This window comes from Equus quagga, chromosome 11 (genome assembly GCF_021613505.1).
Source record: "Equus quagga isolate Etosha38 chromosome 11, UCLA_HA_Equagga_1.0, whole genome shotgun sequence".
Classification (NCBI taxonomy): Eukaryota; Metazoa; Chordata; class Mammalia; order Perissodactyla; family Equidae; genus Equus; species Equus quagga.
In genome coordinates, this window is record NC_060277.1 from 90,624,666 (window position 1) to 90,649,089 (window position 24,424).

Sequence of the window (24,424 nt, forward strand, 5' to 3'; positions counted from 1 at the left end):
CCCTCTGTGAGGATCACATCCACTGGGCTGAAAGTGCAAACGCAAAGTGTTCACAGCAGGTGACAGTAATGAGTAACTAGGACCTGGGGTGATAGGGTGGGAATGGCAGAGGCTGAAACAGCGCATGTCCCGCCTAGGTTCAAAAAAGAGGGCTTTGATAACTTGTGCTAACCCAACAATAGCATAGCCACAGCCCGGATTAAACCTGCAGGCTGGTCTGTGAGCCCTTAGCCAGCAGAGTCTGTGTGTTCTGATATTTACTGCCTGTGCCTAATATGCTGAATGCAGAGATTAATTTTTCTTTTCATTGACTTGAGTTGATGTAAAAAAAAAAATTCTGGAGAAGCAGAGTAGAGCTTCAGATGTTCGCTAAAATAGGAGCTAGAATAAACAGTCATCTTAGCCCCTGAACCCAAACACTGTTCTTCCTTGGAATTCTTGCTGTTAGCCCCTTCCTGGTTACCTGCCCTTAGGAAAGCAGGAGAATGTAGTGATAGTGGCCTGGAGGCCTCCTGCTTCCGTCTGAAGCCTGCTGCCACCACCTAATAGCTATGACTTGGGGCTCATCATTTCACAGTTCTCTGATGTGCTAAATGAAGATAATAAAAGTGCCCTTTGTTGTTGGCTGTGGGGATTAAATGAGATACTGCATGCCCCGTCAGCACAGTGGCTAAACCAACAAAAAACCCAATGCTGTTACTGGTGGTCAAGGGTGCCCTCTACTGGCAACTAGGAAAACTTGCCATGTGGCATCCTGGGCAAGAACTGAGCCCTTTGTTCCCCAGGCTGAGCTGATCGGAGCACTGTGACTGGCTGATAGGGTGCTTTTAAAGGGCCGAGAAACCTTCTCCCTTCCACACTAAGCAAAGCGTGAGGTGATATTGAGCCCTTGCTGACAATGGCAGGATAGTTAGAGGGAGAAAGGGCTTGAGAAAAGGAGGGAGCCAGGATGAACCTTTCCACCATGGCCCTCCAAGGTGCTAGGGCAGTGGCCAGGGACCCCAGCCCCCGCTGTTCCTGCCCCTAAAGGGACAAGCACCAACGGTAACCACCAGGCCGTGGCTGGGTCAGGACTCTCAAGAACTCAGCTGGCTCTCCTGCTGGCCTACTAGGTGGTGATGAGGATGTCTCTGAGCCTCTGTGGGCCTGTTTACCCCTCCGAAAAAGAGAGGGCTGGATTAGATGGGTTCTTGCGTCCCATCTGGCTCTTGGATGGGTTCTAAACTGTTCTCACTCTGGGGGAATGAGACCTCCACCCTCTCACAGCTGCCAAAATACCAGCTAAGACTTTTATTATTATATATTTTTATTTACTTATTTTTTGGGGATGAAGAGTGGCCCTGAGCTAACATCTGTTGCCAATGTTCCTCTATTTTGTATATGGGACACAACCATGCATGGTGCATAGGCCCATGCCCAGGATCTGAAACCGTGAACCCCGGGCCACTGAAGTGGAGCACGTGAACTTGACCACTACGTCACTGGGCTGGCCCGCAGCCAAGACTTAGGTGAAGGTCCTACAGTGATGGCTCCCTGACACCCAGGAGGAAACACACAGAGGCTTAGCTTAGAGAGATAGAGATATATTTCTTCTGTTGCATATTTCAGACTTCACACTGAGCTTCAGGCACAATGCTGCTCCAGGTTCTTCTGAGAGCCCTGACAGAGTCTTCTTCCCACGCTGCTCGTGAGGGCTCCCCCGACTAAGGCGGGAGCCCAGGCCCTGCTTGCAGTTCTGGGTCGCTGGGAGACCCTGCACTGGTCTCAGCAGGCCTGGTGCCCTGCCTTTCCCATCAAGGGGCAGGGTATGTGGAAAGCCCTAGAGCCAGCCCCACCCCCTCTTCTACGGTCCCCTGGCTACAAGAGGGGAGGCTATCCCGCTAGAGTCCAGCTCTGCAGTGCTCCCCCAAATCACCTGTTCTCCAGACCTCGGAGCCTGGCACGGCACTTGCACCCCTGCAGAGCCTCAGCCGTGAGCACCACACGCCCAGGCTGGGGGATGAGGCTCTGAAGAATGAGGTGGGCCCAGCCTCCTCCAGGGCAACAGCAGATGGGCTGGTCAGGCCCCTGCTCCCCAGAGCCATGGCCCACTTCCTGGGGCTGCTGTGAGCCCTATTGCACATCTTTTGTTTCCAGTTCCTCCCCCCACCACCCCTTTTCCTTAAAAAAAAAAACCAAAACTGGAGGAGAAGGTGAGCAAGAGCGGGGTGTGGAAACTGGAGCCCTTCTCCCCACATTCCCGCCAACTTCTGGTCCTCAGCAGAGCCATCAGCAGGAGTAAATACTATGCCCGCCTTCCTGCCGTCTATGCGGGTTCTTGATGGCTGACATGGGGGTACTGCCTGGGCCTCTGGTTCTTGCCTGTGGGGGGTGGACACCCTCCATTTCTTTAAGGTGCAATTCTCCGGGTCTTCCGGAGGCGCTGGCTGGGGCCCTGCTACCTGAGTCGCCCATCTGCTTTGACAGGCCCCAGCTCTGATTTGGGGTCGGGGAACAGAGAGCTCCAGCTGGTCAGTCTGCAGAGCTCCAGGGAGGGGCAGGCGGAGGGGCCCATGGCACACAGTCCGGCCACAGACCAGAAGCTGCTCAGTTCCCCATCTGTCCAGGCCTCGAGTGCGGGGCCTGTGAGCTCCACGTGTCGCCGGGCGGCCTCCTCCACGAGCTCTGGCTGAGGCAAGTTCAGGATGCCGCTCAGGCCCTGGAAACTCTGCTCCATATACTCGTTGTGGGGTGGCCCGGCGTGCAGCCAGCTGGCATCATCTGCGGGTGCGGAGCAGACAGTAAGCGTGCCCTGCCCAACTGATTCCATGAAGGCCAGACCCTGGGGGTCAGGTCTGGGCATCCCAGTTCCTGCTCCAGCTCAACCACTGAGTCACATCTTGCTGAGTGACCTGTGACCTGGGTAGCCCCAGGTCATGGAACTTTCTGTGCTTAGAAAACTGTTAATTTTATAAAATCAAGACAGTAAGCCCTAAATTCCCAATGTGAGGATTAAATAAAACAGTGGCTTCAAGGTGCTTTAGAAAATAAGGTAACCTTCCCATAATGGTCTAGTCTGTGTTACCTACGGCCCTCTCAGCCATCCCCAGTGGTTCCCAGAGCCGTCAGAAGCCTAGGACTCAGGCCTTCCAGCCGTGGGGGCCTGCTTGCTTCACCAACCTTCCTTCCCACCACTCTACTGCATCCTACTCCCCTCCGCCCTCTGTTTCCTCATGTACCACACACTGCCAACTTGGCCCCCTCAGCTTGAAACACCCTTCTCTGTCTGCAAAGGTCCAGCTTCATTCAAGGCTCAGCTTCCATACCTGCCTGCTGGAAAGGTTGCCTCCATTCTTCCCCTTCTCCTTCATCAGACAGTCCTAGGAGAGCAGGGGTGTGGCTTCCTGTTCTAGATCTGCCACGGCCCCCAGTACCTCATCCTCCTCTGGGTTACCCCTGCTCTCACCTACCTTCTCCATGATAGGATGTGGCTGGAGGAAGGAAACATCTACCTACCTCTTGAGCACCTACTGCATACCAGCCACTTCTACCCACCTACTCATCCCTAATATCTCCTCAGGGGTAGTTACCTGTATTAGGCCCCCCGTGTGGGAACCTGTAGCCTATACCTGTGTTCAGAGCCTGCTCCCTTAGCCTCAGGCAAGTGGGTGGAGGGTCATGTGACCCTGCCCACCTACTATGCAATGGACTAGGATGGCCAGTCAGATTTGCTGTCTCAAGAACGTGGAACTTGGGGACCAAGAGGCCCTCATCAGTCTCTGTTGCACTGAGAAGCCATGTATCATGTATTGAGAGGCCAGAGCCTGAGGCTGATAGAGAGAGAGAGGACAGGACGAGGGACAAGATGGCCCCAGAGAAAGAGACAGCACTTCTGGTTCCCAGTGAGACCTGAGACATTTCCTGGGTTCTCAGGGAGAGCCCTACATTCTTCCAATAATTTCCCCTTTTTGACTCGAGCTAGTTTGAGTGGATTTGTGTACCACGCACCCAGGAGGTCTCCAGTGGTGGTTGTATTACTCCTACTTATGTGTCATAAGACTGAGGCTCAGGAAGGACAAGTAATTTGCCAAGGATAAAAGTCCAACTGAAGTGTCAGAGCTCTGTTCCAAAGCTGCGTCTCCCTGACTCCAAAGCTTCCCTTTTTCCCGCACCACAGTGCAGGGTCCTGGAGGCTAAGGCTGCACGACCAAGCCCCACCCTTCCCATTCCCCTCCTCTAGGGATGGGGGTCAGCTCTGATGGCCAGCTTCTTGGGGTCACCTGCCTGGCAAATCCTATTCTGTTCGGCTTCTGGGCATCATTTGGGAAAGATCCTTACCTTTCCTGAGAGGTAGTTTGCGGTTGAAGGTCAAGGGCAGCACGAGGAAGCGGATCTCACCCAGGGGTTCCCAGAACTGAAGCAGTCGAACCGTCCAGGCCCCTGGCCGCAGGGGCCGGCTCAGTGGGGGCTTGTACTGCGTGACCTCAGTCTCCGTGTCTACTGCGATGTCATAAGACGTGGCCACCACATAGGTGGGGTCAATCCACACCACGGTGGCTGTGAGGTTGGGGCCCCGGGCCCAGCGCTGCATGGCCATAGGCTCGTCCAGCGGCCCCAGCAACCCCCCAAAGTTCCGGAAAATACGCTCCTTGGGGTCCCACTCGGTGCCAACCTGTAGGGAGGGAGGCAGCTGGGCAGGAGCCTGGCGGGAAAGTCCTCTCTACTCTGATGCTGCCTCTAACTCACTGTGACCTCGGGCTAGTTACTGTCTCTCTCTGGGCCTCCATTTCCCCATCTACAAAACGTAGTGCTCAGACTAGGATTTCTTTAATCTCTCTCCCAGCTCTGAGAGTCCTTGTAGGCTCCCATTCTGACCTGTTCTGCAGTGATGGGGACAGTAAGGCAGAGAGGTTTGAAGCCCTGCCCAGAGACCATCCCCACATGAAGCCAAGGCCTCTGAGAAAGAGACCAAGGAGACACTCAGAAGCTTAACCTATGGCCTGAATGGAACATCCAAGTCCCTCTAGAAGAAAATCCCTGTAGTTTAGAAGACTGGCTTGTGTTGTAGTGGAACTACAGTCCCCTCCCTGCACACTGCATGTCCTCTGTACGCCCCAAGTGAGGTGCTCCTCAATGTGCACATGCGAGGTTGATAGGCATGTGCACAGGGCATGGCCAAGGCTGCATCACTGGAAAGAAGAGCCCAGGGACCCAGTCCTGAAAGGCCTAACCCGGTCCTTACCCTTCCCTTGGTGTCTGTCCCTCTCTTCCCACTACCCTGAGTCTTGCTGGGGGTCAGGAGAAAGCAAGGGGAGGGCCTGTCCCACCTCCAAACTCTGGAGCCGGCTGGCCTGGTCACTGCGCCCCAACAGCTTCAGCGACCCCTGGGGCATCAGCCACATCTCAAGCGTCTCTGCTGGCCCCTGGGCTGAGGGCTGCACCGCCTGCGTCACCAGGTAGCCCTGGAAATGGTCGTCATAGAAATACAGGTGCACGCTGGACGGCAAGCCCCTGGGCTCAAACCTAAGAAGGTTCCAGCAGGGAGAAAGGGAGATGCCATCAGCACACCTGACTTGGCCTGGAGTCCCAGGAAGGGGGCTCTGGGGAGTCCCATCCCCAGGTGCTTCCTTTGCCCCAAATCTCACACCCATAGCACCTATGTGCCTGGCTCCTGCTGTCTTTGTTTTATTTCCATTTTTCCCGGCCTCAGACTGGGGGCTCCCTGGGGACAAGGGCTGTCTCTTTCTGATTGGCCTCCCCATGGGGCACCACACCCCGAGGGCCTGCAATATGTCAGAAGGAGGTCTCACCTGCAGAGTGGGGTGGCCAGCGGGGATGCAGCGGTGGCAGCATGGCGCAGGCTGAGGCGGGCAAAGGCAGTATAAGCGGTGAGCATGACATCACTGAGCCCACTGGGGCCATCGGCCATGTCATAGGTGTTCTCCCAGTAGGCCTTCAGGGCTGGTGTGCCGGGGGGGTAGCTGCCGTACAGGTGGAAGTCCAGGATTTCCAGTACCTCCTGGTTCACAGTCGACTCAAACTTCCGGGCAAAGAAGGTGGGTCTGGAGACTTGCTGGAGACAGGCAGGGAGGGTGAAGGGGTCTGGAAGTCCCAGAGCACAAGGCAGGGGAGGGGGACCCTCCCAGAACTTCCTAGAGATCAGCCTCCTGGGCTCTTCCTGCTGCCACTGTTGCCCAGAGCCCCGAGGGGTGCTCCAGGGGAAGGCCCCCAGATTCTCTGACTAGCCCACCCTGAATCCTTTCTGACTCTGGAAAGCTGATGGTGAAAAGCTAGCAAGGGGCAGCCACTGGGGGTCGTGGGAAAGCACCTGCAGTCGGAGGAAGTCCTGTGGCTTGAAGTCATTGGGGGAGCAGCCACACCAGTCCACGATATGCTTGTACTGGCACTTGCAGCCCAGTTTGCGGTTCCAGTTGGTGACCCGCAGGTTGTTGTCCACGAGGCTCTCACAGGCTGGGCTGTTCTCCAGCACCGTGTGGAAGAAGGACTGCAGACAGCAGGGCAGGGTGGAGGGTGAGCCGTGGGCACCCCGTCATGTGCCCTCCCTGGCACTGGTGCGGGCTCAGGCCACCCACCTCAGCAGGGAGCAGTGTGTACGTGTAGAATTGGCGTAGCTGGGCCACAAGTGGGTCATCTGTGTACACCACATACTCCACGAAGCTGCGCGTTAGCACGAACCAGTCAGAGCCGCCGTCCACCACGATGCCTGCTGGGATCTGCCGTTCACCCAGGCGCCACATGTGTGAGTCACACTCATGGAAGAGCCGGTCCAGGCCCTGTTTCTTGATGAACCTGTTGGTGGCAGACCGCCATGGCTGAGGGTTGTGCTAGGTGGGGTCCAGGCTCTCTCATCTGCCTGGGAAGCAGCACTCCTCAATCTGTGATTGGTTTGGAGGCTTTGTAACCCAGGGCCTGGGCCACCGAGCCCCCTGTGTGGGAGAGGATGTGATGAGACCCCAGGGCCAAGGCCTCCTCCCCGACTCCCTCACCTGGAGTTGTCCCGGCCATGTGACTTGAGAAAATTCTTGTCTCGGTTCTTCGACAGGAAAGCCACCAGCTCCTCGTTGGTCCTGGAGAGGGAACGGGGTGTGGGCAGTGGTGAAGGGGGTTGCTCAGTCACTGGCCCAGAACAGACTCCCTCCAGCACTCTTTACCTTCACCCCCAGGCCCCTTCCTTTCTCACAGAGAGCAGTTCCTGGCCTCGTGCCCTACCCCCAATTGATGCTCTGGAGTGGTGGGCACCTGAGACGCCTTAGGAAGACCACCTCATCCTTCCTCCACCCCTTGCTGTCTGACCCAGCACCCCCAGGTACAGACCTCTGGCTCCTCCTCCTCCCCATCTCTTGTCACTCTCAATCTCCAGATCATCTTTCACCAACCCCTCCCCTAAAACATTGCTGGGCCAAGGGACCATATCTGGGCTGTGTGGATCCCAGAAGGAGGCATGGGGGGAGCAGTGTAGGAATCCATCAGGACCCTCCAACTGCGAGTGCCCAAATGGCCCCCCTCCCATCTGGAGGGTTCAGAGCACCTCCCCACACCTGGTTGGGTAGTCGGTGGCACTGAGGTTGATGAAGAAGTCCCAGGCCCAGCCAGGCACCTCCAGCAGGTCCTGCATGCTCCGCAGATACATCCTCAGCAGGCTGGCCCCGCCCCAAATGGTGACCATGCGCCAGGGCGTCACCCGCACGTTATCATACTGCCGGGCCAGCTCCACCACCTCGCGGTGCAGGTAGTTGGAGCGCTGCAAGGGGGAGAGGGGGACGCTCAGCAGCCACAGGTGGACCCCCAGCATTACAACCTCCCCACTCTACCCCAACCCCAGGACAGAATATAAGTGACATGGAATGAAGAGAGCAGAAGCCAAGGCTCCAGCTCCTAACTAACCGTGTCACCTCGTGCTGGCTGTTCCCCCATTCTGGACCTATTTCCCGGTCTCTGGGCCACCAGAGCGGGTGAGAGACCCTCTCTGTCTGTGACCTTCTGGATCTCTGCTCTACTCAGATCCCCACGGTCTCCTCACCAGCCCTCCCCATAGTACCTTGTCCACATGGATGTAAAAGAAGTGCTGCTTGTGGTACACAGCCTTGAGAAGACGCTTCAGCTGGCGGATGGCACGGCCATGAACCACCAGCATGTAGGCAATTCGTACCGGAGGGCCATCCACGGGCTGCTGGGCCTGGACCTCATCCCACTGGATGCCAGGGCTCATCTTCCCTGAGAGTAGAGAACAAGGTGGGAAGAGGGGGCCGCCTGCCTTCCAAAGGAAGAACCCTGGACTTGGAGCCTGACGGTCCTGGGTCCCAGCTCTGCATCTGCGACTCAGCACTGATCACCAACTTGGGCAGGGAGGTGGGCCCCTCTGAGCTTTCATCCTCTGAGAAATGGGGGTGAGGATCCTTGCCATGCCACCTCCCAGGGCTGCCACCTCTCCGCCCAGGCCTGTGTCTTACCAGCCAGCTGGCAGTGCCGGGGCACAGCCTTGGGCATGAGGTTCCCAGCCTGGTGCAGGCACACCACGTTGGCGATCTCCTGCTGGCACTGCTTGGAGCTGGCCCGGGCCAGTGCAGACAGCGCGTCCTTGCCCACAATCTCACACTTTGGGGTGAAGCCGTTGTCAGTAGGCTGGGGGGCACCCTCCACACTCCCTGTGTCTCCGTGTGGTGGGAAGCCAGCTGCCCCAACCAGCGCCTCCCCAGCCGCTGCCCCACTCAGGTTCTGGCGGCCTGGGGCCTCTGGGGGTGGGGCTGGCGGGACCCGCCGGCTGGCTCTGTGCCGGCTGGTTACTGCCCGTACCACCTTGGCCACAGGTACACCTGGGCTCTCGGCACGGCCCCGCCAGCGCCCATGCCTTCTGCCTGCGCTGCCCCGTCGCCCAGCTGAACTGTCTGTGTCCTTGGAGCCCTCGCCGGGGTCCAGCGGCCGTGGCTTCCTCTGCCTTCCTTTCTGTAAAAGACAGGCAGACACAGGTCACTGGGGCACTCTCCTCCTGCTCCTTTAGCTCCCTGCTGGCCTCAGGCCCAGGGGCTCCTGCCATCTTTACCCAGAAGTTCTGTTCATGTGAGGATTCTGCACAAACAGCACTTCCAGAGGGAGCTTCCCTGACCAGCCGGCTGAGGAAGCGTCACCTCCCCCCATGGCACCATCGCATCCACATCCCCACTATCACACGGATGACAGGACACTGCCTCTCTTTTGTGCTTTGGATTCAGATACGACTTTCTTTTTCAGCAGATAGGAAAATGAATTTCCACATATATCACAAGAGAGAGGTGCAGAGACCCTGCAGACGATACAAGAGCGTCCACCCAGCACTCCGACCCGGGCCTGGCTGGAAAGAGGCAGCGTTCTTCAGAAGGAAAGCACTCTGCTGATGAGGGCATTTCCATGTGGGAGTGCTGAGGCCACAAGAGAGTGAAGGGGTCTTGCCTGGTGGGGAGGACAGAGATGCAATCTGAGACCCCAGGACGGGCTGGGTTCTCTGGGAGGCAGAGACTAAGATAGAGTCAGAATGCAAGAGATTCACAGGGGGTAGCAGCTATGCATGATGGGGGAGCGGGAGTAGGAATCAGAGGGAAAGCCTCTGGACCACCATGCAGGCCTGACACCTGTGCAAGGACAGGGAGAAAGGAAGAGCTTCAGACTACAGTTCAGCTCGGAGAAAGCCTTGGCCAGCTAATGGGAAACGCCGGCGCAAAGACGGCCTGTGGATGCGAGCCCTTGTACCACCACCACACTTAGTCACTGGCTGGGAGCTGCCCAGGAAGAGCCCGGCTGTGGCTAGAAGGCTGAGGCAGAGCCTGAAGGCACCTGCAGCTGGAGGCTGGCCAGTAATGCTACTCCCAGCAGGTTCTCTCTCGAAGGGAAACCTGAGTGGTGTACCTCCATAGCTGCCACACCCTGCTTCCTGGCTCCTCCTGCCTCTTCTCAACCCAGGTGCTTCCCTGGATGGCCCGGTTACATTTGAAAGTGTGTATACACACCCTACCCTTCTCTCCAGCCTTCCCTGTCCCCGTGCGGTAACCCCTCTTCCCTGCCCGACCAAATCCTATCCATCCTTCAAGATCCAGCTCCAAGTCCCCTCGTGGGAAGCCAGCCTATTTGCCCCAAGTGGGACGTTCCTCTAGCAGACTGAGCTCCTTGGGGAGAGGCTTTCATGTCAGCCCCATCTCCCCAGTGCACACGAGGGCATCTGTTTGGTGTCTGGTGGGTGAGATGTGGAAAGCATGGAGGAGCAAGAGGTATAGTGTGACAGACTCTGGAATGACTAGGGCTCTGTCACTCCTCCGCAGGTACCCACCGTCTCTGAGTGTGTTCCCTCAGCTGTAAAATACAGGAGAGAAGTGTCAGTGTCAAATGAAAGAGAGCCTGAGATAATGCAGCTGGAAAGAGCTGTCTCCATAAGCTGCCCCCTTTCCTCTCACCATTCTCTGTAAACCACTTCATGGGCCTCCCCTCCACCACCCGAGGGCAAGTCCCTTTCTGGCCTGGCCACAGCCTCTTCTTGAAGCGCCCTCTTCATTTGGCTTCCAGGACGCCATCCTCCTGGCCTCTCCTTATCAGTCTTCTTGGCTGACCCTTCCTTATCTCCCAAGGCTACCCTGGGGCCTTTCCTTGTCCTCGCTTCCCGGGAGATCTCATTCAGTCTCTAAACTCCATCTATTCAGAGGTTTCTCTCTCTGGCCTGGATTGCTCCCCTGAACCTTCAGGTATTTAACTGCCAGCCTCCTTGACATCTCCCTTGGGAGCTTGATAGACCTCTCAAACCCACAAGTCCAAAAGCGACTCCTGAGCTTCCTCCCCAACCAGCGTCTGCTGCAGTCTTCCCCATCTCAGTCAATGACGACTCCATCCTTCAAGTTGTCCAGGCCAAAAACTTTTGCAAGTCATCTTTGACTCTTGTTTCCCTCATACCCATCCCCTGTAAATCCTTCCAAATACATCCAGAATCTGATCACATCTCATTGCCTCCATCACTGCCTGCCTCTGCCTGGGGTCCCTGCTCCTACTCTGGTTTCCCTGTAGTTGGTTCTCATCACAGCAGCCAGCGTTCCTGGGAAAACAAGGCCCATCTCACCAGCCCTCTGCTGGAAACCGCCCACGGCGCCCCCTCTGAGGACGAGGCCCAAAGCCCTTACAGGAGCCTACAAAGGTGGTGTGAGCTGTGTCTGGCTGCCCCCTCCCGCCACCCTGCCCCTCTCTGACCTCATCTCCTACCAACCTCTTCTCATGCTCACTCTTCTCCAGCCACAATGGCCTTCTCAGTATCCCTCCATCCCACCTGACACTCGCTGTGCCCTGTACCTGGAATGCTCTCCCCTAGATGTCCCCACAGATCATTCCTTGCCTTCTTCCATTCTTTGCTCAAATGGGATCTTCTCAGTAAGACCCTGACCACTGTACTTAAAGCTCCAGCCCTCTTGCCGCCTCTGCTTTGTTTCCTCTATGGCACTCAATGCCTTCGCTCATCCTCTACTGTATTCAATATATTGTTATTCTGTGTCTCTCCCCTTCAAGGATGTAAGCTCCATGGGGACAAGGCTTTTTGTCGTTTTGTTCACTGAATGTCTGGCAATGGGAGACACTCAATAAATATTTGTTGAATGAATGAATGAATGTAGAGCTCTGGGTGCAGGCTCAGCATTCAGTGCCGCCATCCTTATTCTTATTACTGAAAGTGGATGGGGAAACAGTCAAATGCGAACTCAGGAGAGGGCTCAAGACCCTCAGACGCTTTGGACTCTTCTGGGTTGAGTTTTCCCTGCCCCTCCTCGCCTAGCACCTTCCTCCCTTCCTCTGTCAGAGCACAGCAGGCACCTCACATGTCAGGCTGACAGCCGCCTTAAGGCCAGAGCCCCACCCCTACACCCTAGCACCCATGCCCTCTGTGCCTGGCATAGCCCTCTAATCTCTTGAGAGGTGTGCAATGAGAGCTAGGGCATCCATCTCCATCTGAGAAGAGGCACCTGCAGGAGGGAGGGCAGGGTGGGGAGGAAGCAACAGACCCCATTCTATATCCACATTGGGGAGGGCACCCAGAACTGGGCAGCCCCACTGAGTGCAGTGTACATCAACCTGGTGATGTCTGACCTGGCCACACAGTGGGCAGAGAAAGACATTCTCGAGCTTAGGTGGGTAGAGATGGCGAGGAGCTGGGGGCTCTCAGGATGGAAGCCAGTATCAGCGAGACAGGAAGCTGGTCTGGAGGGCAGGGCACAGGGCACAGGGCCAGGCTGGCTGTGGTGGGGGACAGGATGTGGGAGGAGATGGGCATCTTGGTGCCCTGCACTGCAGCAGGGAGCTTGCTGACCCTGAGAAGGACACCCCAGAGGAGGCTGGGGAACTAGAAGGCAGCAGTGAGGAACGGGAGGGAGGTCCCCTAGTGGGCAGCCAGCCCCCACCTCTGCCCCTTGCAGGCATGTTCATATGATTAGCAGCAGGGCCCTATACTTGTGCCCCTAGAGGAGCTGCCCTCTGTGGTCCCTGAGGTCAGAGTCCCCTCTGACTACTGAGGGTGGGGACTGGCCCTCTGACCTCTGGTCTGGATGCGTTCCGGCCTCTGAGGCCCCCTCCTCCCCACTGAGGAGGCATTCAAAGTCCTCTGCCACTTCCTGGCTCCGCAGCTCCTCAGAACCCTTCTCTGAGCCAGGGAGACCACAAATACAGCAACGCTTACCCAAACCCCCCCACCTCTGGATTTCTCAGACTGTGTTTAAAGTGAGCGGTGAGACAATGTTTGTGAAAGCTCTGAAAACCATAAAGTGGCTCTTTGGATGTTAATGGGCATCCCTGGTCTCCACTCTAGTCCCTCCACAGACGGGCGGAGTGTGCATCTTAAATGCACATCTGATCCCATGACTGCTTAAGCCCCTTCGGTGCTCTCCCACTGCACTTAGAATAAAACCCCAGCCCCTCACTGTAGTCTCGAGGATGTGCCCTGGGCTAAGTCTTAAACCCTCTTCCAGGGAACCACCACACCCTCCTTTCCATTCCTCAGAGGCCCCTAGCTAAGCCCATTGTCCTCGGGCCCTTTTGCCCAAACTCTGCCGGCCTCTTCCCCAGGCTGACTGGTGCCTCCAGCTCACGGGCCACTTCCTGCAGAAGCCTTACCCGACCATCTGCTCTAAACCAGCCCCCTTGTTATTCGACTGAATTTCCTTTTCACTGTCAGCCTCTCCCTGCAGAGTGTCTGCCCACGAGGGCCGAGACCTTGTCTATTTTGTTCATTTCTCTATTCCCAGTATCATCACAGTGCCTCGTACAAAGTAGGACTTAATAAATATTTGTTGAATGAATGATTAAATGAAGGAATGAATCCCATTCCCAATGTGCAGAGCTGAGATAATCAGAGTTATTTACTGATGGCTTAGCATATGCCAGGAACTCCTGCAAATACTTCACAGGTATCATTTTTATTTAATCGTTACAATCACCCAACGAGAGAGGTGCTATTATCCCTGTCTTGAGGGGGGATACTGATGAGGACACAGAAAGAGGTTGGGTGACTTGCCGGTGGTCACATGGCTACTTAGGAGCAGCGCTGGAATAGGACATAGGTCGGTGAAGCGGGGCAGTCCAACCTCAGTGTCCACCTTCCTAAGCACTATATTAGGCTGCCTGGCAATACCCAGGTCTGGTGCGGTGGCTGCTGAGGGAGACCAAGCACCAGTGGCTGCTTGGACAGCACAACATTTAGGTCATCAAGGATCATTTTCCATTCTAGTCCAGGGATTCCCCTATCAAGCTTCTGCCAGGAAGCAGAGGAGAGGGGAGAGGGGCTCCCAACCACTCTACTGCCCCACTTCTCCACCCCAGCCCGTGGGCAGGGCAGCAGGGACCTTGAGGCCTGGACAATCTCTCTGCCCAAACAAAGACTCACAGAGCCATGCCACTCAGGGCCATTTGTTTCTGAGAAGCCTCAGATGCTTTGCCATGCCCCTCCCCAGGGTGGTCACAGGCTTCTGTCACATACTCCAGAGTCAGAGCGCTCCCTAACTGCCTCAGCAGCCCATTCCATCTCAGAATGTCTCATCTGCCCAGAGAGTCTTCTTACACTGAGCCCGAAACACTCGCTTCCTCTTCCTCCTACTTATTGGTCCACATAGAACAAGCTCACTCCCTTCGGATGTCACAGAGCTAGCCTCCCCCACCACCTCCTTTTGGACTTATGGTCTCAGGTGACTCTGTTCCAGCTCCCCTCACCATCCCAGCTGCTTGGTTCTCCCAAAAAAGGCAAGAGCAGCTCTTCTCCCAGTCTCCGCACCAGGCCTTCCAGACGGCCCAGACGCAGGAAGGGGAACCTTGGCCTTCCGTCTGCCAGTTGGAGAAACCCAGGACGACATGGCAAGCAGAGCGTCTGACCCAGAGTCCTAGGAGCACCAGAACCAAGGGGGTGGTGCTGAGGACTGGAAAGTCCTGTCCTCTGCCCCACAGCTTAGGGCCAGGGTTTGGCCTATCCTCCCGGACCTTTCAGGATGGCCCCAGACCCCACTGCACCCTTCCTGACCACGCTGGGGAGGACATATGTGGGCCTCCAGCTAAAACCACAGCAGCCAAGAGTGGGTGAGACCCACGGGGCAGGGACTTGGGGACTGAGCAGGACGGGTTTGCCCCTGCTCCGTGGCCTGGGGCTCTGCTAAACCAGCTGCTGCTGTCCCCATTCCCTTAGAGCCAGAGGGGCCCCCTCCCCAATTCCCTAATGTCTTAAGGCCAACTCACCAGCTCACTTTCCCCTGCCATCCTCTCCTGAAGACCCACACAGGTTCTTCAGACCCCTGGCTGAGACAGCCATGCCTCGGGGACACTCCACGTCTCTCCCTCGGGGTCGCTCCCTTTTCCCTCAGTTGCTGGAGTGAGTTCCAGCCCAGGGCTCCACTTCCCCACCGGCCCTTGCTCGTCAGGCGCCGCTAGGCGAGGATGCCCGGGGTCCCTCGGCCCCACTCCTCGACCCATGGCGCGCACCCCCCCCCCGGCCCCCTCCCAACTTCAGAAAGTTTGGCCTGGGGCACCCCACCTCGGAGCAGGCTCGGGCCCAGCCCCACCTCCCGGCCCCGCTCCCTGCGCCTGACCTTCATTGCTCCCCAGGCGGTAAACCACCCCACCAAGACCCGCCCCTCTCACCCCGGTCCCCTGTCCTCCCGCGGCCCGGGCCTCTGGGTCACGCACCGCCCCCGCGCGCAGTCCCCGGGCCCGACTGGGAAGGGGACGCCCGGCGTCCGATGCCGCGCTCCAGGCAACCGCCCGCGCTCGGCACGCACGCGGCCAGTGCCCCACTTCCCCAGCCGGGGCCGCCCGCAGCCCCGCCAGGACCCCGCGCGCTCCCGCGCCCGGCCTGCCCGCCTGCCCGCCCGGCAGTCGGAGCACCTCGCCCGGCTCGTCCTCCTCCAGGCCGCTGAAGCTCCACACCACTAGGCCTTGCAGCAGCAGGATGGCCAGCGCCGTCGCGATCGCCAGCTTGTAGCGCCGCACCAGCTTCTGCACTCGCGCGCTCGCCACCATCTTCCTGCCCGGGACGCGGGGCGCGCGCCCAGACCTGCAACCCGTCCGCGGGCGCGCGCACGAGCGCGGACCTTGCTGGCTCCCCCTCGGTAGGCGGGCCGGGTGCGCGCTGGGGCGGGGCCGGAGGAGGGGCCCGCGGGTCCGAATCGCCGCGCCCCGCAGGCCAGGGGCGGAGCCTGGGCCCGCAGAGCCGCCTGCTCGAGCCGCGGAGGGCGTGGGGCGGGGCGCGGGCCTCCCGCGCCGGGTCTGCTCCCCACCGTACCTTCCCTGTCTGTGCACATGCTCCTTCTCCTGCGTGTGCTCACCTCCTCTTGGACCGCAGACCGTGGTACCGGGGCCCGACCCCTCTCTTGCTCTCCGACTGGTATCTCGGGGGAGCGGGAAAACTCAGCCCCGCGCGGATAGACTCTCCGCTCCAGGGCGCACAGAGAATGCTGTAGCTCCCAGAAACGCCAAGTTGACAGAGACTAAGTGCCACAGGCCCTTGCTTTCTTTGCGACCCTGGAGGCCGCACTTACGGGGCAAAGTCTAACCCCCTTGACTGGCATCTGAGGTCCTTCACAAAGCCTCTTACCTCTCCCCGCCCTCTCTCATCATAAGCATCCTCAGGCCTCTGCTAGAGACGCGGTTCTCAAGGTCTAGGGTGTGTGAGAATCACCTGGAGGACTTGATGAAACAGATTGCTGGGCCCCGTGCCCAGTTTCTGCTTTGGTAGGTCAGGAATGGGGCTTGAGAATTAGAATTTTCAACAAGTTCCCAGGTGATGTTGTGCTGCTAATCTGGGACCCAACTTGGAAACAGCTAGACCTTGGCATGTGCTGTTCCCCCCATCAATGGCGTCCTCCCCTAGTGCTTCCCCAGCACTGTCCAGTCGAGCACATATCTGGGCGTGATTTCTCTGGGATCGTGCCTTATTCACCTTTAAATCCTTAGCCTGGCACTGGACACCATGCTCAATAAATGTTGTGAAAGAAAGAGCAGGTGAAGCCCAACTTCCTGTTTAACCAGCTGACCCTAATATTTTTTCAGACCCTGGCATGTTCAGCTCCGCGTAGACGCGGTCTGAACACCTGCCGCTGTCTCCTGAAGCTGGCAGGTCCACGGAGAGAGGAGAGGGGAGGGGAGGGGAGGGAAGGCAGTGTCCGCCAAAGCCAGGTGCACGCCCCTGCAGCGGAGCCGAGCACCGCAGCAGAACAAACCAAGACTGGAGATTTAACAGGAAGACCCTCAGAATCATTCCAGAGAGGTCTGGGAAAAGAAAAGGTAAACAAACAAACACACAAAGTTTGAAAGCGATGATAAAGGGTTTGGAAGTTGCTGGGAGCTGAGCTTGGTGAGGGAATTCTAAGCTGTGCTGAGTACAGGAGATCCAGATATTTGATGGCACTTACGTGAAACCTCCTTTGCTCATCTCTCACCCCTTCAGTATTCGTGATCATTCCTTTCTTCAGCCTTCCTTCAACGGGAGAATTGTACACAATGTGTGAGATGACAGTCCGGCTACCTAAGAGAACCTGCACTTCAGAGATTTTGGAAAACATCAGTTGACATGCCAGCAATTGACGTGTCAATTAAATATGCATCTCGTGTGCTCATGAAATCAGGTCCCCTAGGGCTGCCTGCCAGTACTCCCCACCTCACCATGAAGTAACTGTTTTCTGCTGATTATATAAATACTCAAATAATACATACTTATATACATTTAAAACATAGAAAAAATATAAGGGAAACGGTAAAAGTCGCTTGCAGTCCTACCCCCTAAGATATTCATCATTAATATCTTGGTGGCCATCCTTTTCCCCATGTCTTTATGAGTACATAACTTTGCATAGATGGGGTCACATTACACACGGTTTTTAAATATAGAAACTAATTATAAGTATTTCTCTCCCCTTCCCCTCCATGTTAGCAGCCTGGCTGGCTTGCTTGCTGTCTTCCTAACTTCCTTCCTTCCACCTTTCTCTGTAACAGTTGACACACACAGATTTTTTACTTTGAGGGGGATGGGTGTCATTATATTTAAAAAGTTGACTCATACTACATACACTTCTCTGCATCTTGCTTTTCTCCCTTCACCATAAATATGGGGCAGAAGTTCCTCCAAGTTGGATGGGATGGATCTAAAATTCTTTTTTAATGGCTGCATAATATTCCACTCCCTTCATGAATGGGTGTTCACTTGGTTTTCAGTTTTTGCCACTACCACAAGGCTATAATAAACATGGTTTTACACATATCCCTAGGCACTGATGCATTTATTTCTATGGTAGAGTTTCCCAGGAATGGGATTCCTGGGAAAAGGGGAATTTTTAATTTTAATAGCTATTGCTAGATTGCTTTTCCAAAATGCTGTGACAATTCGCATTGGCAACAGCACTGTGTCGGAGTATTGTCTTCCTGCATCCCTTCCAGCAGCAGGTGGTAGCACTGTTTTTAATTTTTGCTAACCTGAGAGGTGAGAAGTGACCTCCTCGGTTTTCTTAATTTTCGCTTCTCTGCTGGGGAGTGTCTGTTAATTGGTTTTTTGGCTGGATTTGCTCGTCCCAGAATTGCCTCTTCAAAATCTCCATGAGTTTCTCTAATGCTATTGCATCATTTGTCTTTTTCTTATCAATTTTAAGAGTTGTTCATCCTTTTAAAGTTTAAAGTTTCCGTCAATTTATCGCTGCACTTTGACTTTTTAAGGCTTTTCTAAAATTTTTAACTTTTTCGGGAATCAAATATATTCCTCTTGTTTTATGGCTTCTCGTTTTCTGTTCTGGTTCAGAAGATCTGATCTTTGATGAGGGATGTCTTCGCATATATTTTCTCCTGCAGTTTTTATTTTACAGATTACATGTAAGTCTTTAATCCGTCTGCAGTTTGTTTTGTGTGTGGTCTGAAGTAGAGTGTGGGAGTCTTTATTTAGCATTTATTCCCTGTCACTATATCAGTATCCACTCAGATTTAACTGTTTTTTAAAACAAATTTGTTACTGAGGTATAACGTGCAGAGACGGGTTTAGATTTGACCACACGAAATGCAAGGTTCATTGCTGCCCTCTTTTTCTTTTTCTTTTTTTTCTCCCCAAATCCCCCCAGTACACAGTTGCATATTTTTTTTTAGTTGTGGGTCCTTCTAGTTGTGGCATGTGGGACGCTGCCTCAACGTGGCTTGATGGACAGTGCCCATGATCCGAACCGGCGCAACCCTGGGCCGCCAAAGCAGAGCACATGAACTTAACCACTCGGCCAGGGGGCCAGCCCCCTGCTGCCCTCTTTCTCCTCTTCAGCTTCCCCTAAAACTTCCATTGTGCTTTTTTTTCTTTTATTGCAGAAAGCCTTAAAAATACAGAAATGGCTCCTCAGAAAATCAGAATGAGAAAGCATTTTTTGTGGGGTTTTTTTTTGAGGAAGATTAGCCCTCAGCTAACATCTGCTGTCCATCCTCCTCTCTTTGCTGAGGAAGACTGGCCCTAAGCTCACATCCATGCCCATCTTCCTCCACTTTATATGTGGGACGCCTATCACAGCATGGCTTGACCAAGTGGTGCTGTCTGCATGCGGGATCCGAACCAGCGAGCCCCAGGCCACAGAAGCAGAACGTGCGTATTTAACTGCTGCACCACCGGGCTGGCCCCCATTTTTGGTTTTAAGTGGGCTGCTTGTATGATCTATCCTGTCTCACATGAAGTTATTATCCTTAGAGTGGTAGTTTTAGGAGCTAGTTTATGAGGCATGGGTGCTGAATGTTTTCAAATGCGTTTTTGGAAGCTCGAGTCAACACTTGGCTCAGGACCAGAGGACATGGAGGCTGAGGACCAGCGGACCTACATCCCCAAGGCTGTGCCTCCAAGCATCTCCCCAGCCTCTGTCTTCTCGCCTTTATCTGGCTACCCTGCTTCCCTGTCCATTCCTTGTCCTGACACTTCACTGGCCTGTCCACTGGGCCTGATGCTGGCTTTACTCCTGGATGCTACTGTTGGGAAACCCTCTTCCAGCCCACACCCAACCCAGCTCTGGAGCCCTGCGCCTCTGCTTCTCAGGATGTAAGTCCCAATATCTATTGAAATGATCATATGGGTTTTTCTAATGTGACCTTTTGAGATGATGGATTATTTTAAAAATAATTTCCACATATTAAAACATTTTTGCATCCTTTAGGGTAAATGTAACTTGGTCTAAGTAGATTTTGTTTTTGTTTTAATATAGGTTGAATTGGACTTGCTAATATTTTATTTAGGATTTTTACATCTATGTTTATAGCAGAGATGGATCTATGTACCAGAAGCTGCAAACTGGTGACTCATGGAACTTGTTTATCTGACCAGCGCAGGTTGATTTTGAATTCCTGGTGAAGGGGCACACACTCTCTACTTCCTGTACCACCCACTTTTCACTGTTATTTCAAACTCAATCAACTTCACCCATTTATATTACTTTCCGGTTCTTAAAGACACTTGTGTTTGCAAACTCTGGTCTGTGGTTTTCTTTGCTTATTATTTATTAATTTATTTTTTGGTAGATTTGAGAATCAGAGTTATATCAGTTTACAACCCACATTGAGGAGCATTCTTGCTTTATTCCGTGTTTTGAAATAATTTGTGCAAAAATACACACTGCTGTTCCTGAAACATTTAAAAAGTCTCGCCAGCAAAGGTAACCCAGGGAGCTAATTCTTTGGTAACTTCTATTTTATTTCTTTCTTGGTTATTGGTCTATTCAGAATTTTGTGCTTCTTTTTTGGATCAATGTTGAAGTTTATGAATCTTTTTCTGGAGAAGAATTTAAACACTCAACTATGTCTCTCTTATTTTTCTGTTATTTTGTTTGTATTCTATGTTAGTATGAATTGTTCCCAAAATGAAAGGGTGACCTCTCTTTCAATTTTCTATTTAGCCAGCTGAGAGCCCATATGTTGTATTAGCTTTCTCTTTGGTCTCCCGAGTTGTCTAAAAAACCTGTGGTGGGCACATGCAGTTCACAAAGGAGGTGTCAGCTGGGCTTCCACTCCCAAGCAAGAGAGCACGTTGGGCAGAACATTCTGCCCCTGCAAATCGTCTTACTGCCACCTGGGGTCGATGTAGGAAGCTGGTCCATAATTAGAAGTTGCCCGGAGGGACTTTTACTGGTCTGATCCACATCTCTGGACAGCCCACTAAGCCCAGACAAAATGCCCATTACTTGCACCCCAGAGTTGTAGTCTCAGTGCTCAATTCTGTCACCCCAAACTCTGTCCACTAGTATGTTTCCACCGTGAGAAGTGGAAACTCCATCCCCAAGTTGTTTAAACACTCACGAGAGGCAGGTGGGAAAGTTCTTGTTCTGACATACCCTCTATGCTCCAAACACATAACAATGAGAGAAAAAGTTTTAGAAGACATTAATAAGACGTAAACAGGCTAAAAAGCAGGCTAAACATCTCAGTGGACATGAAAGAGAACTAACTGGAAAGCAAAGTGGTGAGTAGGGCCAAAGCCGAGGGCTGATGGGGTCGTGGGAGCTAAAATGTTGCACATGGAGTAGAGGATAGAGCCAGGCTGTCTGGCTGAAGCCAGGGACTGGAGTGAGGCCCCCTCACTCGTGAAAGGAGGCTGGAAAAAATGGCAACTGACCAGCTTTTAGGAGCTATGGCCAAAACTGTGGGCTTAAGGAGGCAGCTGAGCAAAGACAGCCTCACAACCAAGAATTGGGTCAAGCCATCCTCTAACCCTGTGACTGGGTCTGTCAGACCCCCACATCGGTGGAGAGCACAAGTTCACAGCTGCATCACAAGGCCAGTTCCGGACTAGGCACAGTGGATGCGAACACCAAACTAAATCCACCAGATGAGACAGGAAAAAGTGAAAAGCAGAGCACAAAGCAAAAGCAGAAACTCCCAGCCATGATGAGCCTGCAAACCAAAACTCTAAAGCACAGGAAGAAATAAAATACTAAGGAAGACAACCAACCAACTCAACAACTGAAATACAAAGTCACAGATGAAATTCATTTCTTTGGGATATACTGGCAACACTTGCAAATAAGGAATTTATCTCATTTATCTCAGAGAGAAATGAAGACATCATTTGACAAACAAGAAATTATGAAACAATGTAGATGAAAATGAAATGAACATATGGATATGAAATATAAACAATTATAAATCTCAGAAATAAAAATATAGTCATGAAGTGAAAAAAATCTCAATAGACGGGATGAACTTTAGACTAGATATAGTTGAAGATAAAGTTAGTGAATTGGAAGATAGTTCTGAAGAATCTACACAGAGTGCAGGTGGAGAAACAAAGAGATTTAAAATAAGAGGGAACAGTTCAAAAAGCAGGAGAATAGATTGAGAGACTCCAAAATATGTCCAATAGGACTTAGAGAAGAAGAGAAAAAAGAAAATGGCGGGGGAGCCAGCCCCATGACGTAGTGGTTAAGTTCAGTGTACTCCGCTTTGGTAGCCTGGGTTTGCGGGTTCCGATCCCAGGGACAGACCTGCACCATTCGTCAAGCCATGCTGTGGCAGCATCCCACATACAAAACAGGAAGATTGGCACAGATGTTAGCTCAGAGCTAGTCTTCCTCAAGAAAAAAAAAGAGGAAGATTGGCAATGGATGTTAGCTCAGAGGAAAACTTTCTCACCAAAAAGAAAAAAAAAAAAAAAGAAAAGAAAATGGCAGGAGGCCAGCCCTGTGGCTGAACGGTTAAAGTTCTGTGAACTCTGCTTCGGTGGCCCAAGTTCATGGGTTCAGATCCCAGGCACAGACCTAGTCCACTTGTTGGCCATGCTGTGGAGGCATTCCATGTACAAAGTAGAGGAAGACTGGAACAAAGGTTAGCTCAGGGCTAATCTTCCTCACCAAAAAAAAAAAAAAAAAAGGCAGGGAAGTAATATTGAAGATACAATAGCTGAGATTATTTCAGAATTGAGGAAAAATTAATAACATATGGTAAGATTTTAATTTTTACCCAATCTGATAATCTATGTCTTCCTACATGTGCTTAATCAGTTCACATTTATTGCCATTAATGACTTATTTGGACTTTCCTTTACTGTTACACTATATTTTCTGTTTACCATCCTTTTTCTCTAGTTTTTCTCTCCTTTCCTACCTTCTGTTGAATTGATAAAATCTTCTGTTTTCCTTGTCTCTCCCAGCTCTTTTTTACTGCTTTTACCAATTTATTTGATGCCTTCTGCTTTTTTGTATCTTCTTGTTTTTTAATTGCCAACTATTCACCCCATTGGTGAGAGAGGGATTTCTGCCTTAGGGTTATGGAGATGGCCGAACACATGGCACCCATTTCTGGGTGGTTTCTTAGTCACACATGTGCACTGTCCAGGGGAGGAGGGAACAGCATACTGTGCAGTGTTGTACAGGGAACAGAGTAAATTCAGGAACAGAGTGAACAACCAGGGGCTGCAAGGAGGCAGGGTTTATAGTATCAAAAGTGTGAGATGACCCCTGGTTTTTCTGGGAGGATATTATGGGCTTCTTTGAATAATTATGCAGGCTAGCAGGAACTGAAACCCACTCCTCAGGAACAAACAGGACCTGCCCTGATCCCCTTGATAAGGAGGGTTGTTTGGGACTTAATATTGGGCTTTAGTTTTAGGCCTAACACACATTTTGCTGTTAATTTTCTTTTTAGTGCTGTATAGACTGTTTACTGTAATCCTCAATAATTTAGAAGGCAAGAATTATAATTCTTGGGGCCGGCCCGGTGGTGCAGTGGTTAAGTGCACACGTTCTGCTTTGGCAACCTGGGGTTCGCCGGTTCAGATCCCGGTGTGGACATGGTACCACTTGGCAAGCCATGCTGTGGTAGGCATCCCACATATAAAGTAGAGGAAGATGAGCATGGATGTTAGCTCAGGGCCAGTCTTCCTCAGCAAAAAGAGGAGGATTGGCAGCAGTTAGCTCAGGGCTAATCTTCCTCAAAAAAAAAAAAAAAAGAATTAGAATTCTTTACTAACTTTACTCAGATTTGCCTTAGAGATTTTCAGATGTGTTTGATATAATATTCAATGACCATAGTCCATATAAAACTAATTTTTACTCCCTGTTGTGGAAAATAAGTTTGTCCCCATTCATTCCCGCTTTCTCTTAATTTCATCTGGGATTACAAACTTTGTCATTTTTATTTATAATAGCTAATCTCTTTTAAAAGAATAAATATTTCTTTGGAATCTTCAATTTGAAATAATTTTTAAAGAAAGAATTATTTAGGGGCCAGCCCTGTGGCCAAGTGGTTAAGTTCACATGCTCTGCTTTGGTGGTTCAGGGTTTCACTGGTTCAGATCATGGGTGCGGACATGGCACCGCTCATCAAGCCATACTGAGGCAGCGTCCCACATGCCACAGCTAGAAGGACCCACAACTAAAATTACACAGCTATGTGCCAGGGAGCTTTGGGGAGAAAAAGGAAAAATAAAATCTTAAAAAAAAAAAGAAACAATTATTTAGAGTAATGCATGTATATTAACTTTAAGTTATATAATATATAACTTTAAGTTATGTTACATTTAATGCCCTTTACCAAGTAGATCATTTTTTAAATTGGATTAGAAATTTCAAAAGTAAGGTGTATTTATTGCAACAAGTCACCTCAAAAGTGTTTCAGAACAGCCAGCGATCTCCCCCTCTTTCCCCTCTGCCCCAACCCTTTAGAATTAAGCAGCCTTGACAGTTTGCTGTGTTCTTGCCACATCTTCCTCTCTGCTCACATAAATACATGCAGATGTAAACTCTTTCATATGTTCCCCCTCAATGTTTTACAGAAATGGGATCATACAGGAATTACTCAACTACTTGCTTTTTTTTTTTTTCCTGAGGAAGATTCGCCATGAGCTAACATCTGTGCCAATCTTCCTCTATTTTGTATGTGGGTCGCTGCCACAGCATGGCTGCTGACAAGTGGTGTTGGTCCACACCCAGGAACTGAATCCAGGCTGCCGAAG

The 24,424-nt window shown here is 52.5% G+C and overlaps 1 protein-coding gene across 2 annotated transcripts; it reads right to left on the reverse strand.

The window, feature by feature from the left end:
* Window positions 1-1,567: 1,567 nt before the first annotated feature.
* Window positions 1,568-15,565, reverse strand: XYLT2 (xylosyltransferase 2). Of its 2 annotated transcripts, none has more exons than XM_046676801.1 (11): window positions 15,361-15,565; window positions 8,451-8,943; window positions 8,039-8,214; window positions 7,539-7,741; window positions 6,987-7,067; window positions 6,573-6,789; window positions 6,308-6,484; window positions 5,790-6,052; window positions 5,307-5,502; window positions 4,318-4,651; window positions 1,568-2,760 (listed from the first exon to the last, which is right to left on the reverse strand). In XM_046676801.1, exons 1-11 carry the CDS (start codon window positions 15,493-15,495, stop codon window positions 2,438-2,440), a joined length of 2,598 nt encoding a protein of 865 aa, XP_046532757.1. In that variant the 5' UTR covers window positions 15,496-15,565; the 3' UTR covers window positions 1,568-2,437. The 2 variants fall into 2 exon arrangements, with proteins under 2 accessions (XP_046532757.1, XP_046532758.1); XM_046676802.1 differs by lacking the exon at window positions 1,568-2,760 and adding an exon at window positions 2,770-3,359.
* Window positions 15,566-24,424: the final 8,859 nt, after the last annotated feature.